The 24,928-nt window shown below is 38.5% G+C and overlaps 1 protein-coding gene across 1 annotated transcript in view; it reads right to left on the reverse strand.

The window, feature by feature from the left end:
* Positions 1-5,894: 5,894 nt before the first annotated feature.
* RGS17 (regulator of G-protein signaling 17) overlaps positions 5,895-24,928 on the reverse strand; it is a 28,684-nt gene continuing 9,650 nt past the window's right edge. Inside the window, exons 2-4 of the mRNA XM_010296155.1 lie at positions 12,317-12,406; positions 10,162-10,396; positions 5,895-6,663 (exon numbers count right to left, since the gene is read on the reverse strand). Coding sequence (XP_010294457.1) covers positions 6,475-6,663; positions 10,162-10,396; positions 12,317-12,406 — 514 coding nt within the window. The 3' untranslated portion in view covers positions 5,895-6,474. The remainder of the gene's footprint in view (positions 6,664-10,161; positions 10,397-12,316; positions 12,407-24,928) is intronic.

Raw genomic sequence — 24,928 nt, forward strand, 5'->3', positions numbered from 1 at the left:
GCAATCGGAAATTATCGGGGATCCGTTGGCGGAAGTGGACGAAGCGGTTCGGTTCCCTTCGCTTCCCGGGACTGTGCCCTTGGGTGGGCGCGCTCTGATTGGCCAGCGCTGGCAGGGCGGACCAAGGGGCGGGGCCCGGCCGTAACGATACTGGCTGTAACGATACTGGCTCGCGGCGCCGCCGGTACGGGGAGGTGTGTCTATGCGTCTCTGTGCTCGGGTCAGCAGGGCCCCTGTCGGCACAGAAGGTGACGTGGGTGGTTTCTTATTATTTCTGACAAAAAAAGAAAAAAAAGCCCCCAAATTTCTCCAAATCCTCCCCATGTTTATGGCAGGGCTCCTGGGACGAGAGCCCGCAGGCGTGCTGAGGTTGTCACTGGGGCGGCTTGGCGTCCTGCGCTGCGGCCGCCCCCTGAGGGGGACGCGCGAAGTTTCAACCGGGGATTTGGGTATCCAGGTTACCCCTACAGGTGTTTTCCTCTCCCTCCAGATGACATTTTCAGAATTAAAATACCCTGAGGAGGAGGAGGAAGAAGAAGAAGCTGCGAATACCTGTGGAAGGATACCTCCACAGTAAAAGCTGGTGCAAAATTGAGCATTTAGAGGAAAAGAAATGTATTGTCAGAAGAAGAAAAAAGGGCAATTGAAAGAGCCTTTACATCAGAGATCAGTGGTGAGACTTTGAAAGACTACCCGTTTACAAAATACAGACCTGATTACAGTGTCTTATGTCAAAGTTTTAAACTGGAATGCAGTGAAGATACAGTAGTTTAGTAAATATGGTGTGATGGATGTTGTGGGATGATCTTGACAAATCCCCTCTGGTATGCAGGCAGGGTGGCATAGTAACCTTCTTTTAGACAACATCATTAATGAGATTCTTGGCTAAACTCAAAACAGTTTGAAGAATATACTTTATTATAAAAATGTGCAACTATCTGTAAAACTTTATTAGACAGTATTTTATATTACAGTTAATGGAGGAGTCAGAGGCAGGCCTTTGCTGTTCTTCTGTCCTTGTTCATGTCTTAGCAGAACTAGGTAATCGTACTTTACAACTAAATTACACTGGTGGAATAACACTAACTTCCATATGACACATTAGTAAATTGTTATTTTTCGTGAATGTACTATCAAAAGCAAGAGTAATGCTTGCACATTACATTACACCGATGTAGCTTTGGTAGTCAGAAATGAAAACTTGGAAGTTTTGTTCCATTGTGGAAAACCAAAGGCAATATGGTCAACATGAAAATTTGTTCTCCGTACTATTAAACATTAAAATAAATGATTGGATAAAAACATTTTCCTATGATTGTAAATGCGCCACTTTGAATAAGGTTTATTGGCAAAATACCCTAGCAATAATTTATAAGTAAAATCACACTCAAAGGGTTTTGTGGAGAATGTACAGTTTGTGCAGCTAATCTGGCGCTGATAAACAGCCCAGGCCCTTGCTTATGAAATCTCATCCACCAAAAGCTTTTCTTGCACTTGCTGCTGCCTGCCCGTGAAGCTCCCTGAAGCCTTCTTTCAGAAAGGTGAAGGAAAATCATCAAATTTGTGTGTTTAATAGACCAAATATTTTGATGTTCTGTAACAATGGAAGCAATTATAAGAGTCTTAATGGCTGTGTGAATCCTGCTTGTGAGAGAAGTATGCAGAACTCAGGAAATTTAGAGTAACAGGTGATTTAATGTAAAGTTTTTGAGAAGAAAAAAAAGGTAGTGTGAGTCAGTGACTGATGGTCAGCCTTTGAATCACCTGAACTGTATCCCTGTTTTAAATTGGAAGGATGGATTTCCACAGAGTGAGTTTATGGAAAAAGGAAGGGGCAAAATCTGGCTTTTGGTATAACATTAAAGTAATATGCAGACAGTATTTATGTCAGTGTTTTTTTCAGCTGATTTTAGCACCATTATTACCTTGTTCTTTCTTCTGCTGCTGGCAGAAGTATTCAGTAACTCTGTGAATGGGGCTGATGTTCTATCACTGAAAACGTACTCAGGCTGTAGGTGAACAGAACCTTTGTCACTGCCGCTATGTCCTAGGATGTGCTACAGTGCTACTCTTGAGTGTCTCCAAAAATAACAGCATTATGGGCTGAGAAAAACCCTGTTTTGAAACTGGTAGCTAGACATGGTTCAAATCAACTTGGAGCAGACATCATAGCTGTCTGTCTGCGTGCAACCTTAGTTTTTTGCTTTGATGGATTTGATAAGGACTCAGGCTGTTGTTGGCTGGGTTAACGCTGTGAGGCAGGCTCACAGACATTGTGGAGGTGTGAGCTTTACTCCTTGTGGTGTGTAGAGAGTTGCTGAAGTTAACAGACTTTCTTACATCAGCTTCAGTTGCTTTTTAATCGGCGTTGTGGAATACTTATGCACTTACTGCATACAGAAGCTGCCTGTTCATGTGTGGTCAGTCCAGCAAGCTGCTCTCTCCAAAAGAGCCTCCCACCTTTTTTAGGTACTGGTTCCACAGGCAGGTGCTCCTTGTGATCCAATTTGCTGCCTAGGGGAGCAAGTTTGTAATCAGGTGACAGCTTAAACCCTGTCTTTAAGGTAGAATGTAGGTCCTCTCTATTTGCTTGGTTTAGACTACAGCCTAGCAGACACTTTAGCATGCTTTTAATTTAAAACAGAGCTTAAGTCTGGTTTGTGTCCACTCAGTGTTGTCCTGCAAATGGATTATGTGGACTCCACAGGTGCTCAAGCGAGCAGTGGACAGGCTGTGGACCCGGAAGTGCTATGGCCACACTTCCACGTCACCGTGCTGCCTGGACTCAGGCAGCCCAGTCACCTGTATCACTGACCTGTCTTTTCTCCATCATACCTTCAACCTCCTTCATACCATATATGCCTTCAATCTAATACAAATACTGTCGATGTTGTCTGTGGTTTTGTTTTATCCTGGGTATCCCAAACTACTTTCCACTCAGTTATTTGAAAGTTGACTGTAAACAGCTAAGTTGAACACATGCATAATACAATACATATTCAATTTCTTTGAAACCTAAAGGTCTTAGGATTATACCCAAGTGCTCTGCTTATTTGTGGCTATTCAGCATTAGGCTCTATTTGACAGAAAATATTAAACACTGGGCAAAAATGACAAAAACATAACTCACTTTCTGTAGTGCACTTGCTATATACATTCTCATGAAAAACTGAAATACAAGTTAAATACATACTTATTTTATTCCAGGCTATAGAATGAGTGGATGTAGGCAGTTTTTCAAAGTGTATCATACACTGCATGCACAATAAATCAGTTTAATAGCTCAACTGTTTCACAATTTGTGTTCAAAGAACTGTATGATAGGCAATGAGATCATGTTATGGCATGGTTTGTTGTCCATTTGGACCATATCTATTTTTTAATAAAAAATTTGGGAAAGCCAAACTGATAGATGAAATGTATATTAATCATTTTAATATGAGCTTTTGCTCCAAGAAAGAAACTCCATATGTTATGTTTGTTTTTTAAATCCCTCCAAATAGAGGATTTAAGACAAGAAATTTTGAACATGATTTCATTGCAGTATTACACTGAAGACCATTGTAATATTTTTCAAAATATTGTAACACTTTCCAAACACAGATTTTGGAATCTTATGCTAGAAATCAAGCTAATATTTTAGGGCCTGCACATTTAGCTTTAAAACTGTTATTGAAAGGGTGACTTGTCTATGTTGACAAGAACTTCTAGTGGTGTGAAATATCTTATAAAGATAGCTTATGACTAGCAGGTCACCATCAAATAGTAACATTAAGAATATTCAAGTCTACATTTGTAAAGACCTATGCATGCAGTTTTGTCTCTTACACATTGTTTAGATGTGTAGACTAAATGTATTGTGCCTCAAACACCAAACAAACTTGAAATTACACTATGTAAATATATACATATATGATGCTGTATATGTTTAGTACCACAGTAAATATAACTGTAATCAAATGATACTAGACATAGACTATAGTTAAATTCCAGTTAAGAAAAAAAGCCAGAAAAATTCATTTTTTCTAACAGTATTTCACAGTAGAAGGAGGAAGTCCTTTCTCACTGAATTTCTCCCCCTCAGGATTTGTAAACATCATAGCTATTATTCTACCAGTATAATAATTGAATATTTTATTCATAATGGTAAATAGCTAACCAACATGAATAAAGTTGTCATAACACAATAATACTTTCAGACAAAACAGGTATTTATTAAAAGAAACATTTATAAATATTTTGTCTTGCATTTTAAACTACATTTTCATAAATAACAATATTTAAAAGTGCTGAATATGGTAGGATAGTCAGCAACGCCACTGTAAACAGATTTGTTTTCCACTTTGCAGATTTTTCTTTTAGATCCCATTTTGTCAAACACTACAACAGTTAAAATATTTGCATAGGGAATAGAGAATAGCCCTTTTAGTCATCTCCTGAATTCTATATAAATTACAAAACCAAATGAGTTTAAGAAACAGTTTGTTAAATTGTTCTTATATATATCCAAAAAAAGCACACAGGTTTCAAGTAAAAAGAATGATTAAAAAATTCCCCAGACTTTCTATTTGAAGCATGTTCAAGAAATTAAAAAAATGAGAGGTAGTAAAACAAAGGAAAAAAAATAAGCCCCAGAAGATAATCTAAGACCTACATCCTACCAGTTACTGTATAGCAGCAGACCCGCCTTGGCAGCAGCGGCACCAGTGAGAGCTGGCACTGGCAGCTGCCTGCAAGGAGTAACTGGGTGGTTGGAGCCAAGTGTGTTGGGGCTAGATTCCACTCAAGGACACAACTGCCAGACCTTCCAGTCCCATCGGAAGCAACGGGCTCAAGCTGTGGTTAGTCCCGTGTACGTGAGAAGAATCTGGCCTCTTAAGTCTTTGTATAAGACCAGAGTTGTCAGTATTAAATATATATATACACACATACCTTCATATATATATATTTAACAAGTATTCAAAGCCATTTCTTGGTATATCTTTAGCAGTTTGTCAGGGATGATAACGCTCATTTTGCTTGTATACGGTAGGGGTACGTATGAAGATGATTTTTTTTAAGTTCCGAGTCACTGTCTCTTTAAACATCAAAATGCATCTTAAAATTGGACATTTTTTGATAAAAAGACCAAGCAAACACCTATTAAAAACACCATGGCAGCCAAGCGATGGGAGTACTGTGCTGCCTTAGCTCAGATTAAGGGCTCAGTACAGGATTCTTTACCCAGGAAAGACACCAGTTGCGTTTCTTTGCTTGGGTAAGGACTGTAGGTTCAGGAGCCCTTGAAGTTTGGTTTAATATTACTCTCCAAATCCCTTGTTGTCAAGGAGTTACTCAAAATCAATGAGGCTAGAAGATAAGTCTTCGTTAACCCGCCACCTCATAAAACGTTACTTTGTTTAAAAACATTTTTTACTGGATTTAGCTTTCAGAAAAAAAAAAATCTTACAGGACAGATGCAATTCATCAAAATGTTCTAAAATGCTCTAAAATGCTACATGTAGGCAATCTTTTATTAAATTTCTTTATTCAAAAAACTAAATTATCAAGCTTTTTGGTTTTTTGTTTTTGTTTTTGTTTTTTTTTTTGCTCAAGTACATAACATTATACAACAGTGTTAGAACTGGATAGCCAGTCTTTAATAAATCAATTACAGTATCTGAAATGTACATTGAAAATCTTTGTTCTCTTAACAATTAAACAATATCAGCGCATAGATTGTGTCACCCAGATATGGATCCCTTTAAGTGGTTTGTGCTTTTTTTGCTTTTTTTTTTTTTTTTTTTGACATTGCAAACTCTGTAATGAAAATGCCACAGTTTTGGCAGTGAACAACCAGAGGAATTCTCCGCTTGATTTATTTTAAATAAACAGTGATAAATAGCTCTTTTTTTTCTGTACAGAAATGTTGGCTTCAAAAAGTCAGTGTATTGTACTCAGTAGAGCATGTTGAGTAATGCTACACCTTAAAAATTGGCTTTTTTCAGTTAGTGATGTTAAAAAATGCAAGCCTCTTTCTGGTTTGCTGCAATTGTTTCTATGTACCATAAGACTGTATTGCACAAAAAAGTTCTTAAATACAGATATAATTTATGTTATTGGATTAAATATTGCAACAACTAAGTGGCAAGTGAAGCAGTTTTGCCTTGCACATGCAGTGTGAGGATACACAAGGAGACTGTTCATAAAACTACAAATACATCATTGCAATCTTGACTGCAGTAGGGTGAAAGGAGTGTGAAACAAATGTATTTTGGCAAATCCATTGTTCCCCTCCCACGCCATCTTGAGCCAGGAGGACCTTGGTAATAATGTAGACAGAGACTATAATATGTATTTGTTTTCTTCACAGTAGCCTGAGTAGTGCTAAACTGTAGTTCTCCAGGAACCCAGCTCCAGATGTTATTAAACTACTTTTCTTCCATCCCACCCACCCCCCAAAAAAAATCAAGTTATTTTATTTGAAAATTAAAACTAAGTTTCAGAAGTAGAGCCTGTAATACTTTCGACAAGAGACTTATAAATCTGAGAGTTCAAAAACCTTGGAAAAGAGTCTCTGTGCATTAGGGTGTATATCTGGAGTTGGGCATCTTCATACATGTGAGGGCTGGGATCCAATAAGTTTCTGTTGATCACTTCTCTCACACGGGAATCAAGACTAACCTGAAGAAGATGAGAACAGACAGTAATTAAACAGTAGTATCAGAAAGGCTGTTATATGTATCTTAATTTCTCAGGGCTTCATTGAACTTTCTAAGTTTATCAGTTTATTTAAGTAATGCTCTGTACTTCTTTCAGAGCCACCACACAATTACAGACTGAGACCATCAACTCTATTCCAGCTTTGACTTGGTCTTTGCATCCATCTTAAGATCTGTTAGAGGACATGCAGCTATATAACAGAATAAATACAGTGCAAATAAATAAAGCTCTGCAGTAACCTGGATTTCTCGAGAGATGTTATTTTATCTTTAAAAAAAATATTTTTTTACATATTTAAAATTATTTCTCTGGAATGAATGTTGAATGACTCTCATTCAGAGAGCTGAAATGTTTTTTTCCTGACCACTTGTTACATCTTTAGAAGCTTTCTATTCAGCATTCTCATCTGTCTGCCCTACAGATTTTTTTTTTCCCCTTTTTTCAGGCACTACACTTTTTACTCACATATTACCCAGAGTTTTTTATTATTTTTATCATGTTACTCTCCCCATTAATATTAACTATTTCAGATTTGTTCTTCTTTTCAAGACTCTTTAACATCTGTTATACTTTCAGGATATCATGTGTCCATATTGAGGTTGTTAGCAAGTTTCAATTTTAGCTTCTCATTTACTTTCCATTTGTAATGAACAGAAAAGGGCATATTGTGCTTGGGATGAATGCACAGATGATTTTAGAATATCACTTAGAAATTTCAGCAAATGTACAGTTTATCCACAAAATGCTCTAAAAACAGTAAATTTAATGCCTTCTGGATTAAACAAAATGGCAGGAGCAGGGAAGCCCACTGGGGCTAGCTAAGAAGAAAAATTTTAGTTTACTCAGCTAAGAAGAAAAAGGCTAAAATACTGAATAGAGAAATAACAAGTATAGATTAGTTAAGCTACTGTGATTTACATAGGTTGCAATCTGACGCTACTACTCTGCACTCACAGAAATAGATATTCATAGTGTCTGAAGGATTGAGTTGAACCCTGGAAAGCTCCACGTGCCAAGGTACCTTGCTATGTGATGGATGCTAACTCAGACGAAAACTCAGAACATGTGTGGATGGGTGAGCCTTGTATATTTTTATATGTGGTGAAGCAAAGTCTTTGAAATACAGTAGTATGGTATGGTACTGAGGTATGAATATACATTTTCATTATATCTTCAGTACCAACTGTAGAATCTGTTGGTGTGTTGGCCTATTGGAGTATGTTACCGCCACAGCAGGCAAGCTCTTCCTCCTCCGAGACTTGCTGTTACTTGGTTATCAGTCACAAGGCACAACTATGATGCAAACTGTTGCCTGTTCATGCTAGCATGCTAGCAAACCGTACCTGTTACTCAAGCGCGCTTTCTCCGCAGAACATCCACTACGCCTGCTTAGCGCACTCACTCTCCTTCTAAGTGCTCATCGCTCCTCCGGCAGCCTGTAGGCCTCCCGTAGGGATGGGCAGCGGTGCTGCGTCAGCTGCCATGAACAGCCTCCCTCCTTTCCCAGCCTGGCGCTTCCCCTCCCTTGTGCTGGCACGGCTGTCCGGGCAGCTCCACAGCTAGCTGAGTTAAGGAATCGATCCATCTGGAAGTGGCATTTCTTTTCTGGGCTGCCTTTCAACAATTTCTGATTGCATTAATTGTCTAACATCACTGTGCATGCAGACTGGACTGCGCAGCAGGCCTGAACAGACCAGTGGGCCTGCTCAGCCAGTGACTACCTGCTTTTTGACACAACAGCGTGCAGGGTGTAGTGTTATGGTAGTTTTGAGAAGGAGTGTTGCAGCCATGTGTCTTCAGAATTTATTTGAATAGGTTTCAGTCCTACACCATTGCACTTCTGTAGCACAGAAACGGCGCACTAAGATTCGAGCAATTCTCCCCCTGACGCACATTGCACATGCATGTATCTTAGCAAAAACCGTTTGTGCAGCTAGCTAATTGGTTGTTCATTATCAAATATAATAGCTGAGATAAAAGCTCAAATTTGGCAGGATGGTGGGGTTTTGTGCCACTGTATATAGTAAAAGTTAATTGCAGTTACAGAATGAAAAAATTTAATTATGGTACTATTAATTTACGTTGTAGTTTTTCAGTGACTCACTAAAGGCAGATGGCAAAACTAGTTAGAATTACTGAAGGTATCTCCTTGCTAAACAGATGAATACAAGGTATGTGTTTAGAACACTAAGACTTCCTGCCTCAATAACTTCATCACTGAACAAGTGATGCTAAATATTTCAGCTCTTATGCCAAAAGATAACATCTGGAATGGGATGCCTGGATAACAAGAACTTTTCAGCTCCCATGCTGATCTAAAGCATTGCAAACAGTTCTCGTCTGCCTCATAAGATTTCCAGCAGGGGCAGGAGCAACTGGATTGATGACATCTGCACACGTCCAGTGCATCAAGTTTGCGAGTGGTTTTCTTAAACCCTAAGTCAAACAACACTTAGGCAGTGTTTGAATGTTACCTGCTGGTTGATCTTAGCTTAAAAAGACAACTGAGCATTTAACACACATATATATGCACTAGGCATATTATAAGAAAAACTCATTATTAGCTTGCTGTACTGGCAGTTATCTCACTCCAAAGCAAAAGTACACACTACGGCACAAGACAAGATAATGGAGCTATAAATTGCTGTTGGCTTCATTCATATGAATGAAGCTGCAAATTATTACTGAATGCAGTGTAGAAGTAAACTGTAGGAAGCAAGGTCCACAGTGAGCATAAATTAGCATAATGCCATTGAGTAGGAAGTCAGATGTAATGCACAGAGACAAGGCAAAGGAGATAAAGGTACATGACATGGCCTAAGAAAGACTCTTCTATAGTGCTTAAATATACATCTATCTCTCTCTATTCCAAAACATGATTTGGCAGGGGATGCTTTTTCTTTACTCCAGGTGAAGATCATTTCAGAATTTGTCTATTTCAGCTTATGGGTTGAAGAAACTTTTATATACTTCCTAGATATTATGACACCCTTCATTAGAGAAAATATGTGGTCTCCATTCCTGGACTCTCACATAGGAATAACCAGTGCAAATTTGGATTTTCTCCCAGACTGCTGTTGCAGCAGATAAATCTATAATGACTGTGATTTAAATTCCTTAATTTTGATGCCTTTTCTCCAGAAATCCATTTGCATTACTTACTTCCTCTCTCTGGCAGGTATGTAGCATTACTAAAGAAGCATACCTATTTCTCATCCTTCTCTTACTGGAGTTTCTTGAGTCTTATAGAGAGCTTTGAGGTGTTGTGGCCACTGATGCTTAATGGCCTAGCATCTGTGTCTCTACTTTTTCTGTCTCTTCCTTTCCTGATTTAATGTCCATACTAAGACTTTCATCTGACAAATCAGGCAGACTTTCAGAGCCCCATCTGGCAGTCCAGGGTATAACATTTCTGCTCTGGAATAACAGAAAATGCAAATGTAATATTTACAGCTTTACCTCTTTTGGTGATAGTATAGAAATGTAATCTTCGTATATAAGTCTTGCTTTTTCTTCAATAACTTTCTTGTTCTGTTCCTGCTTTAGATCTTCACAGGCAAGCCAGAAAAGCAGGTTTTCCTCACTATACTCTGTTCGAAGAAACTCTCTGAAAAGGTTCCTCCCAGCTGGTGTTTTCATCATCTTGTCAAAATTCTGAGCCCAGGACAAAATTTCATCTGCAGTAGGGTTTTGGCTGCAAAAGCAAAGTATCATTACAAATATGCTTCTATTTTTGTAACAGTGTTTTCATACATTCATCAAAAAATTCTCCTTTCAACTGCACTTTAGTCCAGAGTGAAAACTGGAAGCAACAAGGCTTCAGCAGTGACAGGGGAATTTTGTTCTCTCTTCACTTGTGCATTCATTATCTCAATAGCCCACTAAATGTGTTTAATGTTACGAGACATGTACTTGGCTTTCTACAAGTTTTCTACTAGTGTTGTTAGCCATCAGACTCACAGACAAAATCCCACAACAGCATTGAATTCCTCCCTCTGCAGTTAAAGGAGATGTGATTTCACAGAGCTGACAATAGACTCTCTTTCATGAGGGGTTTAGATGACACCTGATGTCCCTGTCTGCTTCTGATGGTCTTTGGCCAATCACTGGCTGCCATGTTATTTGGTTCAGGAAGGACAAGAAAAACAAAAGGCACTTGGCAGCCAAAAGCATGCTAATGAGGCCCAACAAAATAGTAATTCAGAGAGGTTTTAAATTAGCATATTTCTCTGTGCTTGTACCTAAAGGTTGCTAAGCTTCCCTCTGTTTGGTGCTGTTGACCGGAATGATGATCGATTGGCACAAGATGTGATGGATGTTGGGGGCAAAACTGGAGAGTGAAGAAATGGGAAAAAGTCCTTATTTCCATTTTCTGAAGGCAACTATTCGTGGCTTGTAACAGTGGGCGCACTGGATAAGTGATCAGAAGACTAACTGGCATCATTAACCCATTAATATACCAATGAATAGCTTGAGAAGGTAATACTCCAAGTTACTTAACAACAATTAAATATGTTTTCAAACTTAATTCTGAGTCCTCACCCTCCCCTTCCTGATAGGATCCAACGTAAGAGTTTACTAGCTGTTGTTAATAGCTTCTGTGTAATCATGCTGCACAGTAAGTCACAGTTGTCTATATGATTTCTCTTCAAGTCCATTTATCAACTCCTACTCTGCATGCAAGGCAGACTGGATGATGGGAAGCTATTTGTGATAGCTTTTCATCAGTCCAAAAGATCTAATAAATGAGAAAGTGTTTAATATTTAAACTATCCATCAAAATAATTGTAATCTGAACCAAAAAGTATAAACATATAGATTTGAAGGTTAAAAGTCTCTGAGGAGAGTGAAAAGAAGCTGCTGAATTGGACGAAGCTGACAAGCACCCTGTGCTCCCTTGTTGTCTATTGCGAAGCTCTCTCCACTACAGTATTTTGTGGAAATTTCTAACATTGACCTCTCATAAATGACCATGAGTAGCAATGAAGGCAATGAGTTTTTTGAGTTGCTTTTACCATCAATCATATCCTCTAAAGTTAAGTTTTAATTTACTTTTTATGGGGTTAGAGAACTCAAGGCTACTTATAGGTTAGCATTTTTCCCAACACAATAAACACGGGCCCAGTCTTTAGACAGAAATAGAAGCTCAGACTTCCAGTGCGTGTTAGCCCGTTTTTCAAGGTACGTGCTTCCTTGGTTAATTCCAGTGAAACCATAGTCCAAGCTGTTTTATGAAGGGTAGCCATGATAAAAATCTGACTGTGAAGTACACTTGTGCCCATTAGTTTTTATTCTTGTCTGGATAAACAGAAGAAAATGATCCCACAGGTTAGCAGAGGCTTCTTATAGAGACCCACAGGTCTATGGAACCACCGTGCACCTCTCATTCCTCCCCATAGTTCTTCCCCACAAAAAAGAAACTGTAAGTAAGCCTGACTGATGCATGTCTCTGCTGGCATTTCATTGTCAGGACATTTTTATTCCTTTTGTAAAGATTTTTTTTGAGGAAAAGTAATTAAAAGGACATTCCCGAAGCATAAAAACCAAGGCAATTCTTGATATTAGCTATAGGCACATTAAAAACATTTACTAGGCAACAGTTTGACCAACTTACCATTCTTCTATGACTTGGATACTCTCCATTTTGGTTGTATGTGTTGGCCTTCCTGCATTGTCTCCTCTATCTTCATTCCTAACAGTGAGGCTGCAATGTAGTACAACACTTTATTTTGTCTAGAGAAAGTTAATTTAAAACAATGACTATAGTAATGCAAACTTTTAAAATATATAAACCTATGTAAAGTGTCATTTTTCACGCTTGCCCCTAGAATTTTGGAAAGAAATTTTTGATAACGACTATTCCCTTTAATTCTGATGAATATCAATTAACAGTTGCTTTTAGCATGTGTAATTTTTTAGTTTATGCACTGAAAGATGGACACAAACTTAGAGGTTACTTTTGGAGTGATTTCACTCAGTAAGTTGAGAATATTAGTAACAAGAAGGATGGGGGGGGATAAGAATATCTGAATTGGACATTGATGAGGCTTTGGTGCCCCACTAGTTCTGGATGGTTGTTCATTCTTTATGAACGTTCCCTTTTTTCTCTCCAGGATACGGTGGCAGTAGATGGCTCAGATACAGAACTTAGTGTGTGGCAGCTCCTTATGATTTCCTTCTCTGACCTAAATTGGTTTTTCATTCCAGAAAGTAAAACTTACTGGCCTCTCAACAGAAAGGCATCCATTACCCTCATATTACTACAAACAAGGAAAAGAAAGACTTCCTTTATGTAAGGATGTTTTAAAATTTTTTTTCTTCTTTTTTGAGCTCGTAACTAGCATCAATTATTTTTCTGTAAATATCTTTGTAATCAGATTTGCTTTAGTGGTAGCGACTTCCTCTGTGTGTGCTCTCTATGAATGTTCTGGAACATGGTATTGCCAGCAATATTCCTGATAACTACTGAAATAAACCATGTTTTGAATGACATACATAAGTATTCATATAAGAAACCTGGTTCCAATAATTAAGCTTAAGTGGTGGAACATAGTAAGGAGATGGAGATTTCCCTTTATCAGATGTTCCCTATGTGTTCAATTAAGAGAAAACAAGCAACCAAGCAAAAAATCCCCCCTCCCAATCCCAAGAGAACTTATATTTTGAATATTGAGTATTCACCATACAACGATGCTCTCAGTCATCCTAAGTGGTGATATACAAAAATATGTTGGTAGCATAAAGATTCTCCCTCCCCCACTAATCTGAATAACTTCTACTCAGTTCTCAGAAGAAATCCCAGCTTTGAGATATAGTTAGCACAAATAACCTTTCTTTCTAGCCCCTCTGCATTTATGAGTTTCTTCAACATTTTTTCAAGCGTTTGGCAGAGTTCATAGGTGATATCAAATACTTCTCTGAAAACTGGAAGTTTAAGCTCCCAGGTAAAGCAGAGCACATATTAAGACTTAAACATTACAAAGACGTACACTTTCAAACGAAGCTGTTTGATGCTGGTTGCTCCTTCACTTACCTGCCAAGACCTTAGTTCAGGCCCTTGGTCCTGCTTCCCCTGTTACAGCGTAGGAATGCAGCTCCAGTGCTGCTAAGGTGTTAGGGTGTCATCAACTGCTGCAGGAGAAACAACACATCCTGAACTCTGGGGTTGGCAGGTAAAAAGCCTTTCCGTCTCCTCTGACCTACTGCTCGTCAGTCTATAGAGGGAGCACCCAGGAAAGCCAATGGGAGTTCCGTATACAGGAGGAGAAAAAAAAGGGACCATCCACTTTCTGTTGTGTAATCTTTAAGTCCACACATGTAACTGTGTAGGGTCACTTTGCATCTGGCTGGAGCACAAAGTTGGGATGAGGGAGAAGCAGGGAAAGCACAAAGCTTCTCTCTCTCCCTCCCTCCCTCCCTCCTTTGCAGTAATGCAGAATTTCTCTTCTCTGCTGAGTGCAGAGAACTGAGTGTCCTTTGGTTCCATGAAAGAGTAACACCATGGAAGGAGGAAACAGCTTGTGTAGGTTGGGAATGTAGCAGCGCGTTCACCCAAGTCCATCCAAAAGAGAATGAAGCTGCCTGTTTTCTTTCCTCCATCACATGAGCAACAGCTCAGCTGCACTGTAGAAAATTTACTGGTTGGGCAGTAGACATCCAAAGTTTGGATGCAAAGTCTTACTGGGAGTAGAAAGTGAGTCACCTGAGATCAGCCAATCTACACTGCTAATTTAATATGTTTTGCTCATGCAAAATCTCTGCTAAACTTAGGAAAACCAACATGGGCTGATGAAGGTGGAATACAAGTAGTGAGTGGTGAGTAAGAAAGAGAAATAGGTAAGCGGACAAGAAAGCCATGTTGATTTCATTGCACTTTTTTATCAAAGAAGTAACGAATAGGCCCTATGTATTTTGATTTTCTACAAGATTACGTCTCAGTAAAAAGTTCAGATGGTGGGCCCACAATGTAGCATGCAGTTTTCTGGTATCTATACAAGAGTGGCAATGCGAGGTACACGCTTGACCCTGATTCCTTCATCTCACCATGCATAGCTGGAGTTCAATGGCTGAAGTTAGTCAGAGTTGCAAAATAGGAAAGACTCTAAAGAAAGAAGTGTTATACTTGGTTGGAACAATCTCTCAAGTTTGGCTATTGTGTATAAAATTCCACTAAATTTATAATACATCTTGGCCTAAATTCTGCATTATGTTTCCAGTGACAAAAGCTAGCACTACATTTCAACTTTTATTTATCTACTTCTGTCAAGGCTGAAGTTCCATCGGATACATTACTTTTGATATGTATTTCCTGTGAAAGAAACCGTCATTTTTATACAGAAGTACATTCAATTCAGACATGTTCTGTTTTCACTCAAGGAACTGGTTCATGTTCGCTTAGAAAAAAAATTTTAAATATTTACATATTTGTGACTGCAAAGCTAATTTGAAAGCAGCCTTTAAATAACTCTGATCACAATAACAGAGTCCTACCTTGTACCTCAAAATGACAACACTGCATTGCTATTTGCTATGTTGCTATCTTCACTTGAAAATACCCTATCTGTTCACATTTCACTGTGGAATTCAAACAGTCCTCAGCAGCAAAGGTACCCTGCATACCTGGAGTTGGTGTCCTTCCATCATGGAAGCTAGCTGATTATGTCAGAAGAATTATGCCATATAATGTAAAACTAAACAGAGTAAAGGTAACAGGATAAAGATTAACAGAATACTTAGTTAAGGCTTTAAGATGAGGAATTTGCTGATAAGCCTTACAAAAAGCAGTTAAAAGAAAGGGAGGTGTTCTAGAGAGACATCTGATGTAAATTAACGTATATGGTGCCATTATTATTTATTAGTTGGAGTATATCCAGCAGATATCTTTAACATTTAGAGATGTAAATTACCCATATAAAAGCACAGCAAAGCTACTAATGCCTTAAAAAGAGAGAGTTTGGTGTATCTAAAGGCAGAGTTTATGTGGAAAACACAAGCACTGTTTTCTGTTCCTACGGAAGGTTTGTTCCACCCACTTTTATGCTCATTTTACTGCTCTGGAGAGTATGGTAAAAAGTACTTCAGTAAACCTAAGTGGTGTGAGCTCGCTGTACCTCTCAAATATATCTTGGGTTCCTGACTCGTATAAAAATGATAGTTTCTTTGACTACTGCAGCAGTATTATTATGAGTAATTTCTGTTTGGGGTGAGTGCATTTGTATTTTGCAACTTCACAGACTTTATAAGTAAAAAAGTTAATGACCAGGGACTACTTGAAGAAGTATACAAACTGAACAAATTACCACATATACGGTTGAACTGGTCCAGGTTCCTAGCTGATGTGTTTTCAAAGGAACTACTGGGATTCAGAAAACCAATCTTTATTTATTTAGCTACTATTATTTGGCTGTTAATATTCAAGTTCAGCAATTAAATAATTGTTCTGTTCAGTAATTACTTAGCTAAATTGGTATTTCAGGCCACTGGTGCATGATAAGGTAAAAAAGCCAAGCTCATTGGATACAATCATCAAGACAGACTAATATAAGAGCAAAAATCTCACTGACTCTTCTTCTGGGTGTTTTCAGCTGATAGTTTTAGCCCTTTTTTAAAGTTGCTTAGCATCCCTACTGCTGTGCTTAGCTTCTACTGCCATTAAGAAACTGAAAATCATTTAGAGCTTGGACCTGATCTTTCACTCTCTGGCTATCTACTAAGCAAATAGTCTTTAATTGCTTCCCATGGGCCAGATTATCATGTACCAGTAGCCTAAATCTGGTCAATCAGTGAAATTACTGTTACCATGATGGCAAGAAAAGTATGCCATTGTGACAGGTACTAAGAGTAATACTCTTCCACACCAGTTACCATTCACTCAGGTATTTTCTCAGTTATGTGCATCATATACAGTGTATCATCACAGTATTTTGCAATTATGTCTGGCATTGAAGACAATGTGACAACTAAAGCCTCTTGCCTTAGAGGTATTTTTTATGCTCCCATGAAGAAAAGGAGTAGAAATCAAACTGGGACACTGTGAACTAGCTGGTAGGCTATTGGGTTGCCATTCATCAGATCTGTGCTCAATTCCTACTTCTTGGCTGAAGTTTGTAGATGCTAGGCCCTGCAGGGCAACGATTACATTTTAGGCTGAACCAGTGTATGTCACACAGTAGGGCCATGAGCCCTCTAGCCACCACTGTAACACAAAAACCTTCCTTGTTCCAGCCCAAAGGCCGCATGAAGTCAGTTGCACATAAATAATAAAGGCAGAGTTTGGTTTTCAGATGAAAATCAATATTCAGTTACGACTCTCTGGATAACAGATGTTCTAACATGGTTTCTTTCACTGATCTACCCTTTGAAAGAGCATATCTCACTGGCACCACTCTTCACCTTATCCAGCTCCTAGGAATTTTTATTATCATCAGATCAAGAGACAAAATATTTTTAGGTCGTAGGTCCAAAAGCCAAGAAAGGTTTTTTTGATGCTTGAGTCCAGCTTCCAGTCCAAGCGAGCTACAGGCAGGACTGCTATAACATTGATGGTGATTTAGCAGATGCAGGTTAAGTAGAGGCTTTCCTAAAAAAACACAACTTATACCCTCTCCAAAACCCACAAGAGATCAATATTTAATTGTGATTTTAAAATTCTACTGGTAGGTGATGTAAAATGGCCATTCACCTGAAATGTTGACAAACACAGGTTGAATTTACCGAACAGATCTAGATAGGATATATTTTTTCAGGGTTGTTTGGAGGAGGAAAAGCCCTCCTTTAAACAAACAGATTAGGTTTAAACAAACTCATTCAGGATTTGAAACACCCTTCCTGTGGGACTGTGGCAGGGTAGATGTATTTCAAACTGTTCTGCTGAAGCTATTCCACTTTGGTGAAAATAATAGAATATTCATTACACAAGACAGAAACAGGAGACTCTTAACTTAATGTCACATCATCATGTAATGAAAAATTTTAGGCATTTTATATAAACTACAATATTTTATACATCATTGAGGGTAAAGCCTGAAAACAAGAACATGTGATTAGTGCATTTTCCTGAAGTGAGAGAAAGGTGGTTTTGAAAACTGAGACAAAGATGGGCATCAACCCTAGATCATTCACCAGCTGGGTAAATACCTTCACTCTTCAATACAAAGTGGTCATGCCCCTGTCTGTCTCCAAGCTCTTTGATTCCTTTACTTTTATTATAAGTGTCTGGCTTAAAACGGGCTATATGAAGAGAAACATATTTTCCTGGTTTTAATTCAGATGCAGAAAAAGTGCATGCCAGTATCTTTTTCATTTTGATTGTGGTTCAATCTGACCAGACTGTCTTCAATACTGTGGCTCAACAGTCAGTCACTGACAAATCAATAGTTTGCACAGCTCTGTTCACAAGTTCACTCCTACATGCTGAGGCAGATGCTGCTAGAAGTCAGAGATGGGTATGTTCCCTGTATGCTGTATGATAATGCAACAGACAACTATACCAGCACTCTTTAATTTCTTTTACGAAACCAAAGATAAAATTCTTTTCTGACACCTTGTTTTTCTGGGAGCTGGAATATGTAGGCCTGATTGCAATGAAAACCAGCCAGGGCTGTGTTTGTTTATGAACAGAGGAGCATGATGATTTTGCTATACTATACAAAGCAATAATAATGAAAAATAACTGCAATGTTGTCATGATCCATTCATAAAGAACAATACAGCTATGCTAATCTCAAAATCACTTAAAGTCTAGTCAGTAATGCTATCTTGTATCTCCCTCTTAATGGCACAAAAATAGGCATCCATGAGAATGAAATGTTACATGAACAATATTATCCAAGGATAACTTTTTTTTTTAAGCTGAGTAAAGGGTAAAAAACCTGCTTCTATCAAATTTAGGAAAATAATTCACTTTTTGTTATTTTGTGAATAAGTGAATAATTTTTCTGAGAAAAACTAGAATCACAAAAATAGGCATCCATGAGAATGAAATGTTACATGAACAGTATTATCCAAGGATAACTTTTTTTTAAAGCTGAGTAAAGGGTAAAAAACCTGCTTCTATCAAATTTAGGAAAATAATTCACTTTTTGTTATTTTGTGAATAAGTGAATAATTTTTCTGAGAAAAACTAGAATCATGATTTTTTTGAAGACATGATGCCTTGCACTAGATATTTTTATAGGCTCAGATAAATTTGCATTATATCCTTCAGGCCCCTGGCTGTATTAGAGAGAAAGGGGATGCATCAGCCATCAAAGCCATGCGTTGTGGTCTCTTATCTCTGACCTCTGAGAAGTTATCTCCTTGTAAAAATAGCAAGGCAAACTAAAACACTTGGACTGTTGTAAAAATACCAGTATATGCAAAGCATAGAAATGCAGAGCAAACTTCAGCCAAATTAGTGTCACTAGCTGACTTCTAGAGCAGAGGCTTGCATGGACCCCTGGAGGTCTGCAAGGCCAACATAAGTGATGTGCAGTTCATCCACAGAAAGACATGAAACAGTAAAAATTGCAAACTTGGTATTTCCATGTGTCTGCATTGGTTGTCTGCGAGAAACTTTGGAGGGGAATGGTGGTCAAGAGCCTTTGGAGTCATTTACTTAAACTGATCAGAATCCAGTCCTAAGTCAGTTAGTAGAACATGATAATTTTTGTTCCAAAGAAGAAACAGATCAAAAAAATTTGAAGGATTTTTTTGGAATTAGTGTCCATCCTAGTTCTTTACTAAGATTTACAGATCTTCACTGAGTTCAGTAAAGAAATGTAGGATGTAAAATTTTATACTGAAAACAGGTTAGTATTTTAGAGAAAAATAGCTACATCCTTCTCAGAGTAAAAAATGAATTGTCTTGGACTTAAAACTAAATGATGGAGATTGTGTTTAGTAGACTGACACAGGAAAGCAGTCTGTTGGGGAAAAGCCAACAATTACCATAAGGCTATAATCAGCCTACTTGGCAGTGTCCACTGAAAGTATAAACTCCTTTCAAAAAGTCCAGGTACCTGTGGTGCTAAGTTTCCTGAGTGCCAGAGTTACATTTGCCTTAGGCAAAAAGATGGTGCAAGTGACATGTATAATCCAAGTTGTTTTTAAAAGAAAAAGCCAAATAAGCATAGACTCCAGCTTGGACTCAGCTGTTTTAGAGTGAAAAAATATGTGTTTGCAAGGAGAATGTATAAACTTGAGATCTGATTCTGCAAGCCTTACCTCATGTAAGAAAAAACCCCAAACGATTTTTGTTGTTGTTGTTTTGTTTTGTTTTGTTTTGTTTTGTTTTTTTAATAATGCAAGTATTTTCAAGGATAGCATCCTGGAGATTTTGTATTACAGCTAAAACCCCTCCAATATTTCAAAGCTTCAGATGGGGGAAGCAATGTGACGTAACAAACCTCCCAGGTCTTTTTTCAGCTTACACTGTGGTCTCATCATTTTGACCTGTAATCATAAAAGCTGCAGTGATAATGGCCTTTTTTTTTTTTCTCATAGGTCACAAAAAGTAAAATAAAAATTAAACAAATGATAAAAACAGATGCCCTGTCTCTTCCAATGGCTAGAAAACATTCAATTTCTTCCTTTCCAATTTTCCTTGGTGGTATTTTTTCCCCTCGATTCAGTTTGCTATGTTGTAGTATGGTGTACTTCAGATTTTTTCCCTTTTTTCCAGCTCTTTGTTTGAAGAGCATACAGCTGAGAAACAGTCTGTAACAGACAGTTGGGCACTTGTGTGTGCCGTGAATGTGCTTTCAACTGAAAAGCTTAGTGTCTGCTCAGGATCCAGTAATAGTAAGTGCAGGCAGACTTCTGGCTCCCATATGCACCTCTCTGCATACCACAAATCCCGTGGGCCAAGGGGGAGCTCAAGGTGGAAATTTTCTGGTCTGCTTTTTGCTGCCGAGGATGGGTGCAGAAGCTGTTTCACAGGCCCTTCCACTGGGGTTTTACAGAGAATGCAGCTGACTGGAACTGAGTTTGTATTCTGCACAGATTTGCAGATAAAGGTAATTTACTTCTGAATTGGATTTTCCAAAAAATAGTGTCTGTGGAAAAGTTTAAGATTAATGAAATTTCATAACTGGTGGTTTTAAAAATAATTATCATTACTTTTTAAAAAGAAATAATCAGTCGTCTTCGTTTCATTCATTGTTAGTAACCATTATTCTAACTAGTCTTTTGTTTGATAATTCTAGTTAATGTAATCAAATAGATTTAAATGAAATATTGTGCTTAGCTTTAAAAAGCTCTTTAGAAAAATTATATTTTGTCATAGTAGATGGCTTTCCCAGTAAGCTTTCTGATTACAAGAGGTTTTCTAATAAGAAAACAGTTCATCAGGAAATCCAGCAGCTATAACTCTTAACTTCATGATACCTGGCGATTATTAAGAATTCACCTCTGAGAGTCCTGCAAACAATTAGCAGCCCCACCTTATACCAAGAACTGTGGAGAGAAGCTTGAAGAGCAATGCCTTACAGCATCAAAATCCTAAAGCACAGCAAAACCTGCCTTCGTTTTTTGGGTTACTTTGAAGTATCCTTGCTTCCCTAAACCAGTCTTGGGGTTTCTGGAAGAGTGGCATTGATGGTATGGCTGTGGAGTGTGTGGACATAGGAATGGAGAGATGCGGTCAAAACCCTCTGTGCCAACACACAGGTGTCTTGGCCACATTTCTGACACCTGTGCTGCAGCAGCAATCCAGGGCTGAGCGAAGGAGTTGCTAACAATTCTCCTGTCTTTGTTCTGTAGCGCTGCTCTTGCAGTACTATTTAGACTTTTCTATGTGAAGGAATAGCTCTTAGCCCTGTGAGATATTTGAGAGTTTAGAAGGAAATACACTTAAAAACACTATGGATGAACAGGGCCCTGTCTGTCTTCCTTGTGAAAACCTGGACTAAGGTCTGTGAGTTCTTTTGTTCAAAGGCTTACGGTAAGGCCAGCTCATCATTGTTCAGAGCTGTGAACTTCCCTGTGAAAAATAAGAAACTTCTCAGTTCATCTGAGATTGTATGTTTCTGCCATAGTTTGAAGGTGGAGGAGAGCAGGCTGAATTTCTTACTGCTTTTCAACTGTGGTGCTTTCTTACTGTGCTGGATTCAGTGTAATTGGTCAAAGTCATTACAGATTCAACTATAAAGCATCAAAGAAAAAGGGGATTGGGGGAAATTAATGTTTAAGATATCTGGAGCATCTCAGGCTATTAAGGTCTAGGCAGTTAAGACATTTAGCTCTGTCCTAATAGTCTTACTTATTTTGTGCTACTCCTCAGCTTGAGTAAAACCAGAATTGAACCCCAGCGATCTACTGCTTAAGAGTATAATCATCTCTTTGTTAATGGGAACTTTTGGCCAAGATTTTGGAGTTTATGTAAGATCATTATATAAGGTTATTAAATTGCATCCCACATGCCACTGTGAAGGTAGATCATCCTTACTGAAATATGAATGCTAAGCTAAAGTAAGGCATAGATGGATGTGCTCAGTAAAGCAAGTACCTAAAAAGGCTTTAGCAAATCTGCAGTGTTTCGCTCTATTCCCTTTCCTGTATATTTAATGATTTAAAATGGAATAGATCTAAAATCTGGTAACCTTTCCTGTTCATAAGGGACAGTTGGACTAACAGTCTCTTTTTAAAGCCATGAGTTATATTCTTTTGCTGTATTTTCCATAAAAGTTGAATTCAGTATACATTTGGCAGACAAGCTTTCAAATTTTTCTAAACTCTGCATTTTCCTTTTGGACCCCATGAAGACTTTGAAAGCAAAGCCCTGTAGAATCAAAAATCCATGTGTCAATACATCCTCCATCACAGATTGCTAATAGAAATGTGATCTTTGATGTAATTTTTATACTGATTCTTTCTCCTTTTAGAAAATGTTCAGAAGCATATTGGTAGTGGAAAAACTAACCGGCTGGAAACCCCCTGACAAAAGGGCCATTCTCCTAAGATACCCACAAATACACCCAGAAGTGTTTTGCAAATGTTTATGATCCGAGTTTAGTCTTTGCCAAGTTGAACATAGAATCACAGAAACACAGAATCACAGAATGGTTGAGATTGGAAGGGACAGAGCTCTGGATGTCGTCTTGTCCACCACCCCTGCTCAAGAAGAGCCACTAACAGCCAGCTGCCTAGGATCATGTCCAGATAGGTTTTGAATATCTCAAAGGATGGAAGCTCTGCAGCCTCTCTGGGCAAGCTCTGCCAGTGACCCTCACAGTAAAAAAGTGTTTCCTGATGTTCAGAGGTAACCGCCTGTGTTTCAGTTTGTGCCTGTTGCCTCTGGTCCTGTCACTGGGCACCACTGAAAAGAGCCTGACTCCATCTTCTTTACACCCTCCCTTCAGGTATTTATGTACATTGATGAGATCCTTTGAGTCTTCTCCAGGTGGAACAGTCCCAGATCTCTCAGCCTTTCCTCATAGGAGACATGCTCCAATCCCCTAATCATTTTAGTGGCCCTTTGCTGGACTCTCTCCAGTATGTCCAGGTCTCTTGCAATGAAGAGCCCAGAGCTGGACACAGCACTCCAGGTGTGGCCACCAGTGTCACAACCAACACATTTACTAGAATCATATTTAAAGAAAGAATGAAATTGAACAATATTTTTGAAGGCTACTTAAAAAAAAGTAATAATATTTACACTTCAGGATGACTTCAGGGTGAAGGAGGGAAAATTCTCTCAAGGTCAATGCAGGCTAAAAGGTATGTGAAAGGAGACTGGTCCTTTTAATGGACAGCCTTGCTAAACTTGCTTTCATCATCTGTGCTTGTGTGTTTTAAACTAACTAGCTACAGACATGGCAGCTCAGCAGGCATCCAAAGGCAAATGGAAACTACCAGTGTGCACTGTGCTTGAACTTCTGAAATAAAGGACAGTATCTCCCTTAAACTTGGACTAGCACTGAGCAAAAGTTGTAAATGTGCAAGAGAGGAAGGAACTAGTGATTTAAAACGATCTGACTTTCCTAAACTCCCCTTTTTCTTAGATGTATTTTGTTCTTCTGAAAATTTGTAAGAAAATATGCTTTCTGCTGGGTTCTACTTTAAAGAGATTATATTACTTTCACATAATGATAGCCACGCCAGAAGCTATTACAACTTTTGCAAACTTTCAGTCCTTTCTAGGATAAATTTTTGAGATTTTTGTTCTCAGATGTGGAACGGAATTTCTGTATAGGCAAGAAATCCATGGCTTGCCAAAGTTTGCTTGCCAATGATTCCTAATGGAGTTACTCTAGCTTTGTTTCATTACTGTAGAGCTGATTTCTGCTTTAGGCAAGATTCAACTCATGGGTGTCTTTCGCTTGTCAGGTCACCCAACAGATCACTAGTCTGGCTGTCAGCTTCATTCCTTCCTTCAGAATAATATTACCATTCATAGTCCATCTTGTACAATGGATACTAATTACTAGACAATCCGCAGTGTCCTCACTCCTGGCTACAGCTGTTTTGCAAGCAATTCCTTCATATATTTGAGACAATTAAAAGTGGCAATTGTCTAGTGTTCAAAGAACTAGAAATTGTATTCTTTGAAAGGGTAACTGGCTGAATAAAAGCCCTCCCAATCCACTAGCAAGCAAGCCTAATGGTCTCAATTATTTCTGATAAATGGGCCTAGTCGCAGTTTCTGTAGTGGCTTTTTTATCATTCTTGGTTTGCAGAGATAAAAATAGCAGCAACAGTAACAAACTGAGGGTCACTCTGATTCCATAGATTTAGTCGCAGTTTCCAAATGGGAAGAGATGCCTGGGAGCATTCATACTAAATTCACATTTTTTCTTTGCATAAGGTGTTGTAAAGTTCTTCAGTTAAAGAGGGCTTTATGTATTTGTAAAGTATAATTCCTACCATGATGTGTATGAACACTGTATTTTATGAAATTAGCCTGGACCAAACTAGTTTATGCTTGTCCACATTACAACCAAATAAGATGGGGGATCTTCCACTTAACCTCTGTCCAACTAACAAATAGGATTGAGAACCGCCATGCCAGTCTGTGTATATTACAGGCATCTGTTTAGATCGATGTTAACTGCTGGTTTCGAGATTTTCTGTTAGACAAGGCCCTGAGCAGGGAAGCACTTTCAACATGGATGGCAACAGAAACTGAAGATACCCGTTGCTCCATAGTAGGTACTCAGCATCTGCCGGTATCAGGCCCTCAGTCACCTACTTCAGAAGAGCCAGAGTTTCCATCTAGACAAATATATGTGCTATGGAATTATTAAGGGCG

The sequence above is a fragment of the Phaethon lepturus genome, unplaced genomic scaffold (genome assembly GCF_000687285.1).
Source record: "Phaethon lepturus isolate BGI_N335 unplaced genomic scaffold, ASM68728v1 scaffold1841, whole genome shotgun sequence".
Taxonomy (NCBI): Eukaryota; Metazoa; Chordata; class Aves; order Phaethontiformes; family Phaethontidae; genus Phaethon; species Phaethon lepturus.